This window comes from Primulina huaijiensis, chromosome 8, assembly GCF_012295235.1.
Source record: "Primulina huaijiensis isolate GDHJ02 chromosome 8, ASM1229523v2, whole genome shotgun sequence".
Taxonomy (NCBI): domain Eukaryota; kingdom Viridiplantae; phylum Streptophyta; class Magnoliopsida; order Lamiales; family Gesneriaceae; genus Primulina; species Primulina huaijiensis.
Window position 1 is genome coordinate 1,412,761 of NC_133313.1, and position 15,804 is coordinate 1,428,564.

General features: G+C 31.9%; 1 protein-coding gene across 12 annotated transcripts in view; it reads left to right on the top strand.

Annotated features, from left to right (window-relative positions):
• LOC140982470 (probable disease resistance protein At4g27220) overlaps positions 1-8,121 on the top strand; it is a 51,037-nt gene extending 42,916 nt beyond the window's left edge. For 3 of the 12 annotated variants that reach the window (XR_012176283.1, XR_012176285.1, XR_012176284.1), the window contains one exon: positions 4,797-4,849. Coding sequence is in view for 9 of the 12 variants with exons in the window: in XM_073448987.1 (XP_073305088.1) it covers positions 969-3,680; positions 6,933-7,574 (3,354 nt within the window). In the remaining 3 variants the exon portion in view is untranslated. Of the gene's footprint in view, positions 1-30; positions 158-336; positions 3,681-4,087; positions 4,586-4,796; positions 4,850-4,996; positions 5,352-6,932; positions 7,590-7,839 lie in introns of those variants that run through there. The other 9 variants (XM_073448987.1, XM_073448988.1, XM_073448989.1 and 6 more) reach the window with 9 other exon arrangements.
• The last annotated feature ends 7,683 nt before the right edge of the window (positions 8,122-15,804 follow it).

The window sequence follows — 15,804 nt, forward strand, 5'->3', positions numbered from 1 at the left end:
GAGTGCAAGTCAACCCCGTCTCTAATCTCATCGCCTTTTCTGTTTAAGTGGAAGAAAAGTGAGAGAAAAATGCTTTCATGTGCAATTGTTGAGGAAAATTAGTCAATATTTTGTTGCAGGGTCCTCAAATAAAAATTCTCTTTACATGGAATCTGTTGTAAATTCGGACCGATCTTGAGAAGCTAATGCATACCAGTTTTCAAAAAAATAAATTATAAATTATAAATTTGATTAATTTCATTATCAGGTCAAATGCTGCCAAAAAAGTTGTAATTTTGTCGGCAAATTTTTGAATAAATGTATCTAAATGAAAGCAATGAGAAGAGGTAGGTCATTTGGGGCTGGCATATGGTACCATTGTGAAGAGTTCTAAGTCAACCGCATTATTTCTTCTTTGTAATTTCATTCTCAGATCTAACTCCACTATTCTACATCGAAATCCCATTTCTTCTTTAATCTCATTCCATCTTTCTCTGTTTCAGATAACATAGGGGAGCATATCCACGTTGGATTTTCCATCTCCATTCGCTTGTTTTCTAATGGCAGACTGTTGGTTAAATCCGCTTAAATATGTAAAAGATGTTGGCAAATTCATAGTTACTGAGGTCATTTGACCTCCCGTCAAGCTCCATATCAATTATTGGTGGTGCTTCGGCGGAAATGTTCAAGGCCTGAGGGATGAAATTGGTTGTTTGGAAAGGGAAAGGCGCAATGTGGAGGGAAAGATTGAAGAGGCTCGGCTTCGTGCCGAGAGTGCTACGACTGAGGTCGAAAACTGGTCAAATGAAGGCACTCAGAAGCTTGAGGAGGCGACGAGGATTTTGCAAGGCTGCGATGTTCTTAAGCGCTGGAATATAATCCCGCGGTACTCGGCGGGAAAGAGTGCCAAAGAAACAGCAGAAGGCATCGCAAAACTACGAAAAGAAGGAAATTCGATTAGGATTACTGATCCAGCCCCTCCGGCATCAATGGTATCTATCTCTCATGCACCAACTTTGGAGTTTCAATCGAGAAAAAGCATGGAGGAAGACATCATCAAGTCTTTGAAAGATGGCAACGTCCGCATGATAGCGATTTGCGGCGCGGGAGGTGTTGGGAAGACAACTATGGTGCGAAGAATTGAGGATAGGGTGAGAAAAGAATTTGATGAGGTTGTGACTGTAGTTGTCAGTCAACAAACTGACAAGACTAAAATTCAGAATCAAATTGCAGAAATATTACGTTTGGGTTTGAGCGAGAAGACTTTGGATGGTAGAGCACATAAATTGCGCACCAGGCTAATGGATTCGAAGAAGAAACTCATAATATTTGATGATGTTTGGAAAAGCTTTGAGCCGGAGGATATAGGAGTTCCTTACGGAGGATGCAAAATTATTTTGACATCTCGGCTCAAAGATGTATGTGAAGAAATGGAAGCCGATAAAGTTATTGAAGTACAAGTCTTAGACAAAAAAGAAGCTTGGACACTTTTTAGAGAGAAATCTGGTGATTCCGTGGATGATTTATATTTGCGTCCCATAGCAGAAGAAGTCGTAGCAGAATGCAAAGGTTTGCCAATTGCGCTTGCAACTGTTGGTAAAGCTCTGAAAAATAGAAGTATAAAGACCTGGAAAGATGCACTTTTACAACTGAGAGGTGCAAACCCAACGAATTTCCCGCAAGTTCTTGAAAATGTTTATATGCCTCTGAAACTGAGTTACGATTTCTTGGAAACTGAAAGTGAGAAGTCCCTTTTCCTGCTATGTTGCTTGTTTCCCGAAGATGATGACATCCGGATTGAGGACTTGGCTTTGCTCAGCTTTGGGTTAGGCACGTTTGAGGGAATCAACAATATTGAAGATGGAAGAAACAGAACATATCATTTATTGGAGAGGCTTAGAAGTCGTTTTTTATTGATGACTGGTAGAAATGAAGAAGAGGTAAAAATGCATGATGTTGTTCGTGATGTGGCTATTTTCATTGGTTCAAAAGAAAAGAAAGGGTTTTTGAATGTGTGCTCGATGGATTCATCTCGCAATTGCAATTGGATGTCGGTGGAAATTTCAAATATTGCCAATGCCAATTTTCCAGTTGGGTTGGATTTTTCAAATCTTCGTCTCTTGATGATTCTGAATTCCACTTATTCAGAATTTCCTGAAGGATTTGATGTCCATGTTATTTGTCTTAAAGGAATGGAGGAGCTGACGGTCTTGTATTTTTCAAATCAAAATTTTCAATCACTTCCATCCTCTCTGGAATTCCTAAAAAAACTTAGAAAGTTGCACTTGGAAAATTGCGAGGTGAAAGACATATCAATTGTTGGAGTGTTAGCAAGTTTGGAAATTCTTCGCGTCTGGCGCTGTGACGAAATTGAAGAGTTACCAGCAAATGTTGGGGAATTGAAATTTCTAAAATTATTAGAATTGAGGGATTGCGAGAAACTCAAAAGAATAGTAGCTGGTGTCATATCAAGCTTGGTTGGGTTGGAAGAATTGAAGATAGTTGGTTGCTTTAACAAATGGGAAGCAAAGGGAAATGTAAGCGAAGAAAGGAATGCTAGTCTTTCAGAACTTGAGTCTCTCAGCAATTTGACTTGCTTGGAGATTGATATATTTGATCCCAACTTGCTCGCCCAAGAGATATTGCTTTCAAAGCAAATAAGAAGATATCGAATACGTGCTTATGAGGACCGATATTTATTTGATGCTTTCAAAGCAGTTAAGAAGCATGAGAGAAGAATCGCACTCCATTTACCGAGAGACGTGACAGTTGGAAATTGGATTCGAGGACTAGGAAAGAACACCCAGTCGCTAGAATTAATTGGAGATGGTTCAAACGATTTTAATCTAGGTGAGATCGAAAGCTTGAGGGAGCTCGTATTTAAAAATTGTTCAACGGTGGAGAAATTGATGAATGCAAGCGATTGGAAATTCCCCATGTTGGAGCACCTGGAGCTGAGAGAACTCGGAGAGTTGGAAGAGATAATTGATGGTACAATTCCAGAGGGATCCAATTCCTTCCAAAATCTAGAATATGTAGTTGTTGAAGATCTTCTCAAGTTGGGATATTTGTGGAAGAGTCCAAATCAGAATGTTTCACTGGTCAACCTCAAGCTCATATACATTCGCCATTGTCCCAATCTACGATATCTCTTCTCAATGGCAACAGCAAGGAGTCTTGTACAACTACTAAGCCTTGAAATTTCTTTCTGTGACACGATTGAACAAGTGTTGTGGAATGAAATGGAAAGCAACACAGAGGCTTCTATTATTGAGTTCCCAAATTTGAATACACTGCGACTGTTCTATCTGCCAAACCTTTTAGCTTTCACCCAAGGAGTTGAAACCATAAAATTCCCCCAGTTGATAGAACTAGAAATCGAAGACTGCCCAAAGCTCCGAACCCAAATCGACCAATGCCCAACCGGAATGATTGAGAGGCTCCTCGTTCGTAATCGTGACACTATAGAAGAAATATTTAGGGATGATGGAAATCGCCATATCATATTCCAAGAATTGTATGAATTGGCACTAGGTGATCTGCCATGCCTGACAACATTCTACAGAGGTGTTGAAAGCATCAAGTTTCCAAAGCTGAAAATGTTGACGATTGAAAATTTGCCGAGGCTGAATAGTTTTGTGCCAATAGATTCAGAAGCCACCCACGACCAGAATTCTCTTCATTTCTTTTGCAATAAAAAGGTACGTCTTTTCTTCGTATTTTAAATAATATAACGTCATATGTGTCCAGATGCTAATTAATATACAGATCGAGAAACAAATATTTCATCGTTATTGGGTTTGAATAGTATAAGGAATATGTATAAGATTCATATACTGGTTTTTGTTTTTTTATTTTATAATCATGGAAATTGCTAAAATAGAATTTCTTTGAGATTTTTTTTAATGTTTTGTTGCATCAACAAATAAATTGTTGATATTTTATTGTTGTGCTATTTGTAATTTAGTGTTAGCTAGCAAAATGGGAAGTGATTATGTTTTTATACAGTTTTGATTACTTATAGTCTATTTGGATTCTACATTTACATTAAAATGATTTCATTTTGAGCAATCGATGAAATATTATATAATTTGTCTATCTTTTACAGGTTGAAATTATTGGCCTAAAGACACTTGATATATGGAACATGCCCGATAAAATAAGCAATATGTGGTGTCGCCACATCCCAAACAGTTTCTTTCATAATCTTGAGGACTTGTTTATATTTAAAGTTGATGGCATCAGAAACTTAATATCATCTTCAATAGCAAAAGCTCTTGTTAATCTCAATACACTACATATATACCATTGCAAAGAGATGATTGACGTGATTGAGGATGAGACACATGTAACTGTTAACTCTGTCTTTCCTAATCTGGAATATTTGTATATTGAAGACAATTGTAAGTTGAGAAGTTTTTGCCAATGGAAGCACGCATTTGAGTTGCCATCACTTGTCGAAATTCAAATAACTGATTGCCCCCTGATGAAAATTTTCACTTTGGGATCGTTAAGTACGCCAAAATTACATCGGTTCCAGATAAATGGCAAGGACATCGAAATGAAAGACTTGAACGGTGGCATACATCATTTCAAAAGTACTAAGGTAAGTTTCTACGAATATCCATTACATAACTATCATCTTATTACAATGTATATTTGTTGTTTATATGTTGCATATGTTAGACTGAATTTTTGTTTCAGTCAAAAAAGTATGACCCCTCTTTATATTTTGTCTTCATATTCATAATTATACTAATGGTTATGATGTACTGAACTTGTATATTTAACATGTGTCAAATTCATTGTTTTGATAGGTTAGCATTTTTATTATTGTAATATGCTAAGAGTATACTTTTTCTTTCGATATTACATGCCTTTTATTTGGTAAATATGATTTACTCATTGAATTATCGTAATTACTCTTCATTATGATAGGCTAATCCTAAATTTGTTTATTATGAAACTGCTACCTGATCGGGGCCTTGTCATTTCGCTTAAATGCGATAATATATAGCAGAATGCAAACGAAGATGAGAACAAGGACGAGAACAATGAGGATGAGAAGCATGAGGACAAGAAACAGATAGAAGGCGAGGAAAACATTGAGAGCAGCAACAACAATCGTATGTGAGGTGATGGTATTCAAATTGATTTGTTTATGTTTTGCTAGTTTGGATTCACTTGGGTGATATCATAGGAGGAAGCGTGATAAGACAGCAAGAGCCTCTGATTTCAGCAAGTGCTCTGTAAACCCTTGTTTCTTGTATCTAAAAATAATCTTCCTTTCAAGTTGGATTTTCTTGCTTTAATTTGTCATTCGATGTTGCGTACTTAAACCAACATATAATAATGTATTTTGGTTGACTTTAGATGTTAAATCTTTCTCCAAGCTGCTTTCCCTGCTTCTAATCTTGTTTAATAAAAATATGAGGTGCATGCAACAGGTTGTTGTTAGCTTAATATGAATATTTCAAAATTCTGCTTTAATATATTTCCACATTCTTGCATTCAAAATTCTGCTTTAATATATTTGTGCCTTCAATTTTTGTTCTTTGTACTTTATAAAAAATATTGTATGTAGTTCAATCCTTCCCCTATACATCCAGAATCACCCTATATAGGTATACAAAATATTAGACAACAAAAAAAACACACTAACCATATATGTAATAAATTAATCAACCACAATAGTATATGAAATGACAAATATGGTGTCAAATCGAGTTGAACCTGAAATCTGGCCCGAAAAAATAATCAGGTCGGGTTCAAGTTGACCATAGGCGAAATCCCACATTGCCAAATCACGGGAGAGATACTGGACATCTAAATGAGCGTGTAGCAACCTCTTGTGACGTGTTTTAAAACCGTGAGATCACGGACCAAAGCGGATAATTTCACAAATGGTTGGGCCATTGCAAACAAATGTACAGTATCAAAACTATAATTTTACCCATAAATTACTGATCATTTGGATGATATGGAGTCTACATTTTTGCTTACCTTGAAGAAAGTACATTAACAAGCTGCTGGCTTAAACACGTGTTCTAAGTAGTAACAAAAATCGCATNTATTTTAAAATCAATTTGTTATAAAAGTGACTTATTTATATGTAAAATAAAAGAAAATATAAGATATAAATATGAAATATTCATTAGCAATTATGAAGAAATACACTAATTTTAGTAACAAATTTTAGCAGCAACAAAAAAAAATCATGGGTAAATTGATAAATTCAACATGCATTAATATCCAAAGGCATTTAAGATAGACAATAAATTATAAAAGAATCCATTAAAAATTTATTGATTTAATTTGCTAAATTAAATGAATAAGGGTATATTAAAACATTCACCATTAGAAGTGATATATTTATATGTATGTTAGATGTTAGATTTTACTAAGAAATGTAAATAAATAATTTTTCTGGCCTAAAATTTAAAAAAGAAATAGGAATGTGTATTAATGTCCAAATCCATTTAAGATGGACAATGAATTACAAAAAACTCCTAAAAAAATATATTAATTTAATTTGCTAATTTAAATTAACAAGAAAATTTAATTAAATAATTTTTTTTGGCATAAAAGTTAGGAAAGAAAGAGGAATGTGTATTAATGTCCAAATTCATTTAAGATGGACAATGAATTGGAAAAAAAAACCTTTATTTGTTTGCTAACTTAAATTAAATTAAATAAATGAACAACGACAAATAATAAAATTCACAAATGAAAGTGATATATTTATATGTATGTTAGATATACAATCAGCAAATAAACTGTTGATATTGTTATCGTTGTGCTATTTGTAATTTAGTGTTAGCTAGCAAAATGGGAAGTGGTTATATTTTTACAGTTTTGATTACTTATAGTCTATTTGGATTCTACATTTACATTAAAATGATTTCATTTTGAGCCATCGATGAAATCTTATTTAATTTTTTTATCTCTTGCAGGTTGAAATTATTGGCCTAAAGACACTTAATCTATGGAACATGCCCGGTAAAATAAGCAATATGTGGTGTCGCCGTATCCCAATCAGTTTCTTTCATAATCTTGAGAGCTTGTTTATATATAGAGTTGATGGCATCAGAAATTTAATATCATATGCGATAGCAAAAGCTCTTGTTAATCTCAATACCCTAGATATAAACTATTGCAAAGAGATGATTGACGTGATCGAGGATGAGACACATGTAACTATTAATTCTGTCTTTCCTAATCTGGAATATTTGGATATTGAAAGCAATTGTAAGTTGAGAAGTTTTTGCCAATGGAAGCACGCATTTGAGTTACCATCACTTGCCAATGTTCAAATAGTTGATTGCCCTTTGATGAAAACTTTCACTTTGGGATCGTTAAGTACGCCAAAATTATACGAGTTCCACATAAATGACAAGGACATTGAAATGAAAGACTTGAACGGCGGCATACATCATTTCATAAGTACTAAGGTAAGTTTCTACGAATATCCAATGCATAACTATCATCTTATTACAATGTATATTTGTTGTTTGTATGTTGCACATGTTACAATGAATTTTTGCTTTTGCTTCATTCAAAAAAGTATGACCCCTCTTTATATTTTGTATTTATGATTATACTGATGTTTATGCTCTGTTCCCTTAATGTAGTGGATTTGTATGTTCAACATGTGTCGAATTCATTGTTTTAATAGGTTAGCATTTTTATTATTGTAATATATGTAAGAGTATTTTTTTTCTTTTCAATATTATGCCTTTTATTTGGTAATATGATTGTAATTACGTTTCGTTATGATAGCCTAAATCCTAAATTTGTTTTATTATGCAATTGTTGCCTAATCGGGGCCTTGTTGTTTTGTTTAAATGCGATAACATATAGCAGAATACAATCGAAGATGAGAACAAAGATGACTACAATGAGGATGAGAAGCATGAGGACAAGAAAGAGACAGAAGGCGAGGAAAGGATAGAGAGCAGCAACAACAATCTTATGTGAGTTGATGGTATTCAAATTGATTTGTTTATGTTTTGCCAGTGAAAGGAACATTGACTCATGATTCTAGATACACGTATTAGCTTCTCCTATGTTCCAACGTGTTCCCCCTTCCGCAGCATCAAGAAGTGCAGAGGCGAGTGGTAAGTTTTATATCACCTAAACTTGTATCCTAAACTCTTCCTAACTAGTTTGGATTTACTTGGATTATTTCAGCGAGTTCATGCAACCCTCCATCTGTTAGCCCTTGTTTCTCTGTATCTAAAAGTAATCTTCCTTTCAAGTTGGATTTTCTTGCTTTAATTTGTCATGCAATGTTGCATATACTTAAAACCAACATATAATATTTGATGCACTTTTGTATTTATCAAACAACTTGCCAAGAATCTATTCCCTCTCCTTTCTTGTTTTGTAATAGTCGGACCATGTTTTAGAATTCAGATGTACCAACGTGGAGTATTAGAGATAGCCTCATGGAAGGTCGAATTTTAGACATAGTTTGGTTCGTTTTTCAGAAAATTATGGTTTGGATTTATTTTAAAATCAATCAAACTGTAAAAATTGGTTTGATTCAAGTTATAGATTAAAAAAAATACCAAAAAATTTATGTGAAACTGTCTCACGAGTCAATTTAGTGATATGGATCTCCAGTCTAAACTAATTCATGAAAAACTATTATTTTTTATGTCAAAATTATTATTTTTAATAGTAATTATGGATCAGATCGACTCATACCGTGTATATAAATTTGTGAGACCGTCGTATAAGAGACATACTCAAAAAAAAAAATTAAAGCGATCCAAATCGATTACATGAATATAAAAAATTATGTGATAATGTATGTTCATGTAGTGTCATTTTTCTTTGATATAAAAATAATTTATTTGTTTTTTATTTATATTCTATTATTAATGAGCTTTGTAACTGTCCAACTACGTACATTGAAGATTTATTTATTGTAAATTTTAAGTCAAATAAACATAATTACAACACTAAAATTTTGGGTTTTTTATAAAAAAATTCTAACATGCATAAGTATTTTAATGTATGATTTTTATTTATAATTATTTTATTCCACAGTCAAATAAATTATCACTCAACTTCTATCAAATCTCAATTGTTATTTTTTCCAATTTGCAATATCTCGTGCACTAATTCATTGTAAAACTCAAAAATTAAAATTAGTCATCAAAACCTGACCAAACCAAAATCCAAGGTTTGGTTTGGTGATAAAAAATATTTTTGGTTTGGTTTGGTTTTAGATTCTATAAAACCTATCAAATATGATGTGCTTTGAATTTTTATCTAAAATCGAACCAAACTTGATTATTATAAACATCATTTTGATAGGTAAAACAACAAGGACCGAGCTAAGAAAACCTCTAAATTGTAGCCTTGTAGGGACAAAAATGCGGCTCATAAACTTGATAATTTTTTTAGATATATTATATTCTTTCGTATATTGCCACATAAGTCTATTTAATCATTAAATAAAATTCATAATATATCTTGTGAGCTTAAATTAGAATCCACTAATCATTGTGATTAATGAATACCTTTTTGTTAAAAAGTTTTATATAAAAACTTTGGTCCTATATGTTATATTTAAGTACGGGGCTTAATCTTAATTGTTATTGTTTTTTTAATCCATTTCTTAATTACTTTAAATCCAATCAAATTCAAACACAAATATCAAATAATTAACGATGGTTAAACAGGTTTTATGATTCCCAATACTCCAGAATATGCACAAAAGTGCTAAAAGATAAATCCGGCCTTTCCGACAAAATGTATTTTTTACTATGTATATTATCTGTGTAAATTTCATATATAATCATTGTCACTTTTACCTTTTTCTTTCTTGATTTGTGGCGATGGTGGCATGCAGAATAATACAAAAATACGACCATGGGAAATAAAACATTCAAACAAAAATATATAAATTCACTATTAACAATTCTAAATTTAATTTAAGGTTTTTTTTTAATGAGGTTGAGCTCCCTTTTGCGTGATCCCCGATTGTTTGACCTTCCGGTCAAATAGCTCTAAAATAAACACAAACAAAAAGATGAGAGAATTTTCCGACGAATTTCTCCGACACTCAATTCAGATAAAATAAAAGAAAATATGAAAAATATGTGGGCTAATAGTATTGAATACAAGGCTAATACAACTGTAGATTTGATAAATTGGTATTTATAGTGGTAAAGATGTCTTTAATTATAGCCGAAATCTATCGAATGTATGAATCATTGTTTTTCTTTATCTAAAAGAAATCCAAAATTTATTAAGATCTTTTAACTCATCATAATTTATGGTTTGGGGTCCAGCTATCATTCAAAAAATTTCGAACNTTTTTTTTTTTTTTTTTTTTCAATTTTAACTTTTTTACTTGTTAAAAATCAATAAGTGAAAATAGTACTTTCGAACTAAGTATATATAGTTTAGATTTTTTTTAAGAAAAACAAAATTTCTTTTTCATCTACTCCAAGAAGCACCGAGTGAAAGAGGAAACAAGTTTCCTTGTGTATCTGCATAAGATGTGAATCCCAAAGACGAACAAATAAGTAATAACATACATGCATCCTTGTATAACTTCTTATATAAATTAATGACCTTTTAACATATTGTATTTTAAAAATAAAATGTAAGTAATAAATCCCTCATAAAAGGAACAACACGTGCTCGATTTTTAAAACATTGGGTTTTAAAATATTTTAACAACACACACAAGTTTTTATCCCGCTAAGTAGTTGTCGATTATATAGATCCTCCTACATAATTATTGACTATATGGATCCTCCAACGTAATTATCGACTATCTCTTGGTACATTCTCATTTATATTTAGATAATACATATCATGTTTAATCATTTTTATCCAAGTCTTTTTTAGTCTCCTTCTTCACATATTAATATGGGTATTATTCATTGTTCACATCTCCTAACTAGGGCCTCTATCGGTCATTTTTGTATGTGTTAATACTATCTCATGTGTGTCTCCCTCAATTTTTCTTCGATAGGTACATTTCCAACTTTTTCTCTAATATACTTGTTTATTAGTCTATCCATTATTGTATGTCCGCTCATTTACCTAAGTATTCTCATCTCCGCGACTCTAATCTTTATTCATGTGTTTGCTTTTATATATGAATTTTCTTTTAGTATGTAAATTTTATACACACGCACATATATAAAATAAACTGGCTTTGTAAATAAGTAGGTGCAACCCAGATGGCTGGACACTTACATATCTATCTATACCAAGTGGTGGATGTTTCGATTTTTGTAGCCCCCTCAGTTCAAGTTGTTGTCATGGACTTAGTAGATTAATTGGTCCATCTTCAATATTTTTCGATTGAAGTTTGAATTCTTTGATAAAAAACACATTTTCTTAATTTTCCTATGAGGATGATTATCTTGACCTTCATTATGAAGGTGATGAAAATACCTCTTCTGTCGCTCTTTTATTTCCTAGTAATTCACAAACACCCTATTTGACTCATCTTTGATACATCTTATTTGATTGAGATCCCTTGTTTTCCACCCTGTTGATTTAGTTATTCTGTAGATCTTGTTTTCCCTTATATTGTATCATGTTGTCGATAAAAGTCTTCGAAAGCTTTATTTATAGTTTATTGCGCTGCTTTCTTGGCTACTACATTTTTTTCTAAGTTTTACTCAGTTGAATTCCTTGTACCGCCTCATCCAGATCTTCATAAAACCTTTGTTTACTAGCGATGCATAAATAATGCGAAGTATATAAATGTTTTTTTCCTACTACATTTGAGTTCCTAAGGAGATGTAGTGGTCCTCGCAATTGAACCCTTGCATATTTGACATTACAACTGAGTCTCTATGGAGATGTAGCAGTCCTTGCCTAGATGTAGCAGTCGGAACTTGAAACACCTCCCTCCTCCCTTCTGGGGAACATTCTAGCAATAGAAAAATAGTTAAAGGGGGGTGCATGCATGAAAATTTCCAAAGTTCCCCCCTCCTTTACTTGGGCTTGGGACCGACCACGGCGAAATTTCTTAAATTGTGTGTGGCGATGAATGCAATTAGAGCACAAATACAAATAAATTCAAACCAGACCATAAAAAAAATAATAAAAATAAACCTGACATTTCATACAGTGAGTCAAGTAATAAATTTTAACATCTATTTTTTTTAATCATTTATGTTTTGTCTTAATTAAATTGTTATTTTTAGTAAAATGATTTTTAATATGTTATGAAAGTACAGAAATAAGAGTTCTTTGGCACTCATGTTTGTTTTAATAACAACGGATTTTGTAGGTGTTTCTTTGTAAATTTTGAATTTGTGATACCCTTGTCTCACATCTGAAAAATCAAAGATTTAAAATGAGTTTATAATGGCTTACAATGGACTTCTATAGCAACTTGGGTTAATCATTTTCGTAAAGCGAGGACGAATACGAAGTAGTTGCTATAGGGGCCCATTGTGCAGTCACGCAAGCGCGAGCCCGAGCTCGGGGCGTGACAGAATTAATTGTTGATTACGGCTTTAGTAGTTTGTTTTAATAACAACGGACTCTGATATTTTAACGCATCAAAAAGCTGTTATGGTACATAGGATATTTATCTAATATCATCAGCTAGGCTCTGATCCTTAAACAGAGTTTTCTGAAAAGACTTAAGAAAATGTTTGTCTAATACGCCTGAATGATTCAGTCTGATAGAACAATCAACTGACTTAGTGAAACAGTCACCTTCTGATATCATCGATTGACTTCCAATGACCAATTACACTTGAAGATCAGTTATGCTTTAACGTCAGTTTGGCTTGGGAAATTATTTACACATGAATATTGAGTTTCTCTTATGAATTCAATTCGGCTAGGCTCTTTTAAATATTCTCGTTAAATCAATAGATTTTTTGTAAAAAAAAAAAAAAAATCACCAAAACCTTAATTGGACCAACATAGTTTGGTGTGTGCAATCAATGTCATCGAATCAAACTTGGAAGCCACCTGGATGTTGATGCTGGATTTGACAATATCCAGAACCAGTTCAGTATTAGGGTAGTGGTGAGAGATACACATGGCCTTGTTCGAGGTGCGCAAGCTTGCTTTATTCGGCATACAAGTTAGGTTAAAAATACCAAGTCAGTTGCAATTCGTTGTCGTATGGATTTTTTCTTGACACTTAGCTTATCCAATGTTTGCATCTTCTCGGATTCTTTTGAAGTTGTTCGCGCAATGCACAACCCTAAAGGTGAACTTGGTCCACATGGATTATTGGCGTTGGAAATACGATCATTTCTTGAGTCAACAATCTTCTTTCTCTTCATCATATGTGAAGAACGGAAAATTGTGTAGTTCATCTTTTGGCTGCCAAAGCTATCTTGCTTCAATATTGGAATCTATAATGGTAAGATGGAGACATTCCAACCTCGCTCATTAGTATTTTAACTCAGGGCTTATTGAATTAGTTTTATGTGTGTCTCTTATAAAAAATAAATTTGATTTTCAAACATAAAATTAAACAATATGGGTGAAAATTAATAGATACTAAACCTATTATTTTTTTATTAAAAAGATAACAACATAAACAATTTTTTAAAAAGGTATATCATGCCTAAGAAAAAATAGTAGAATACTACAATTATAAAATTTAAGAATGAATTATTAATTAGAAAATCATACTTGATTTTATTTATATATCTCAATCAGTAGTTGAAAGATGACTTGGACACAAAATTTTGATTCTTATATAATATGTTTTGCTAAAGGTGATGGCCAATATATTTTGGATGGATTTGGAGAAGAAGATAAAATAATAAGTTAAATAAGCTTTTGTAAGAGATGAGAAACGGATTTAGATCTTCTGTTTTGGCTGAAAACACAGCACTCATTTCGTCTTACAATTTTTCAATTTTATCTGATATTGTATGAGATCCATCAGATGATCAAGTGATCATTTCGTGTAAAAAGTGCACAACATTTAATGTTGTGTTTTCAGGTACAACAGAATATCCAAATCCACGAGAAACTGTTGAAAGGAGTAAATGACGATTCATAAAAGGAATGACGATTAATAAAAGGAATTTGAGTTTACTGCCTGTTGGACCCGACTCGTTACTCACTTGGCCTACATAATCCTAAATTTCAAATTTGGGTGCAATAATAATTAAATAAAAACTCGTCATCGCGTTCTGTGGGAATAAATTATTTCAACTTTTATACGAAAATTAAATATAAACGTTTTACACTTCATATTGAAATTATATATACATGGAAATATGTCGTGACAAGAAAAAATGATATATGATTGTTATTTAGATGACAAAAAACTCATGTGAGATTGTCATATGAGTCAATTTTATGAGACGAATATCCGATTTTACGAGACCCAATCCTTGAAAAGTATTTATTTTTAGGTCCAAAATATTATTTCTACCGTAAAAGTAACATTTTTTGTTAACTATATTATGGAAAAATATTGTATAATGCTTATTTGAGTGAAAAATATTAGATAGACCGGGTCGACTCGTCTCACGAATATAAATATATGAAAATATTTCATAGGAGAGCTACTATATCTATATTAGTGACCCTTGCTTATATAATTGAACATTATAATTTTTATTATTTTCAAATAATATTTTTTCTACATTTTTATCTGGGTAATAGACTATCTAAAAATTTAAAAATATAGATAAAAATATGAATAAATTTAAAAATATAGATAAATGATGATATAATTGTAATTTTAAATATGACCTCACAAAATCAATTAAAATTAGTTAGTGTAAGACTTCAACTTTAATTAAATAGTTAGATAATAAGATTATATTACTAACACTTTACTAACCTATGTGTGCAAGATAAAAAAAAATTATTTTATATATAAATAAACTCCATTTTAGTTAAATTTTTTTGAAATTTTTTTGTACAATTTGACAATATAGTGATAAGCACAAATTATTTTATATTTTCTCATTAATGTATATTTTTGTAAATTTATAAACTTATATAATATATGCATATACTCAAGCTATTACATTTCACCAAAATTAATAAATAGTGAAGTACAACTCAAGTAAATTAAATTATACACAAAAATTTATGTGAGGCGGTCTCACGAGTCAATTACGTGATACACATATCTCATATTTGGATTATCCATGAAAAATATTACTTTTTATGTAAAAAAAAATATTATTTATTATTATAAATATGAACATGATTAACTCATCTCACTGATAAAGATCTACGAGATCGTCTCACAAGAAACCTGCTATTAATTATATAATACACCAAACGTTATGTTTCAATCGTTTTTTCGACAAAAATAATTATAGTTTTCAACAATTATTTTTCAAAGTGCAACTCAATTTTTTTACATTTTTGATAGGTCAATCCTCATGTTATGAACATTATGTCAATTAGGGGTGGGCGTCGGTCGGGTCGGTCCGATTTTTCTCTATAACGGTTCGGTTTTTCGGTTTTCGGTTTTGAATATATCTGGTCCAAAACCAAACCATTTTATTACGGTTCGGTCCAGTTTTTTTGTAATACGGTTCGGTTTATATGGTCGGTTATATACGGTTTTATAATATTTTGTTAAGAAATAAAATTATACATCACTTGATGCTTGATGAATGCAACACATATAAAAGAAACAACGACAGTAGATGAGTAGAACATGTGTGATTACAATACACTTATGACTTAACAATCCAAGTTTCAATAACAATTTGAAATACAATTTCAAACAGTAGCTCTTCAATAAAAGGATACACAGTCATTACACTCCAATTCTAAGACTCCAAAATGCACATAGATTTTGCATATCAAATCTCAATACATTTAACAATATGAGCTTCG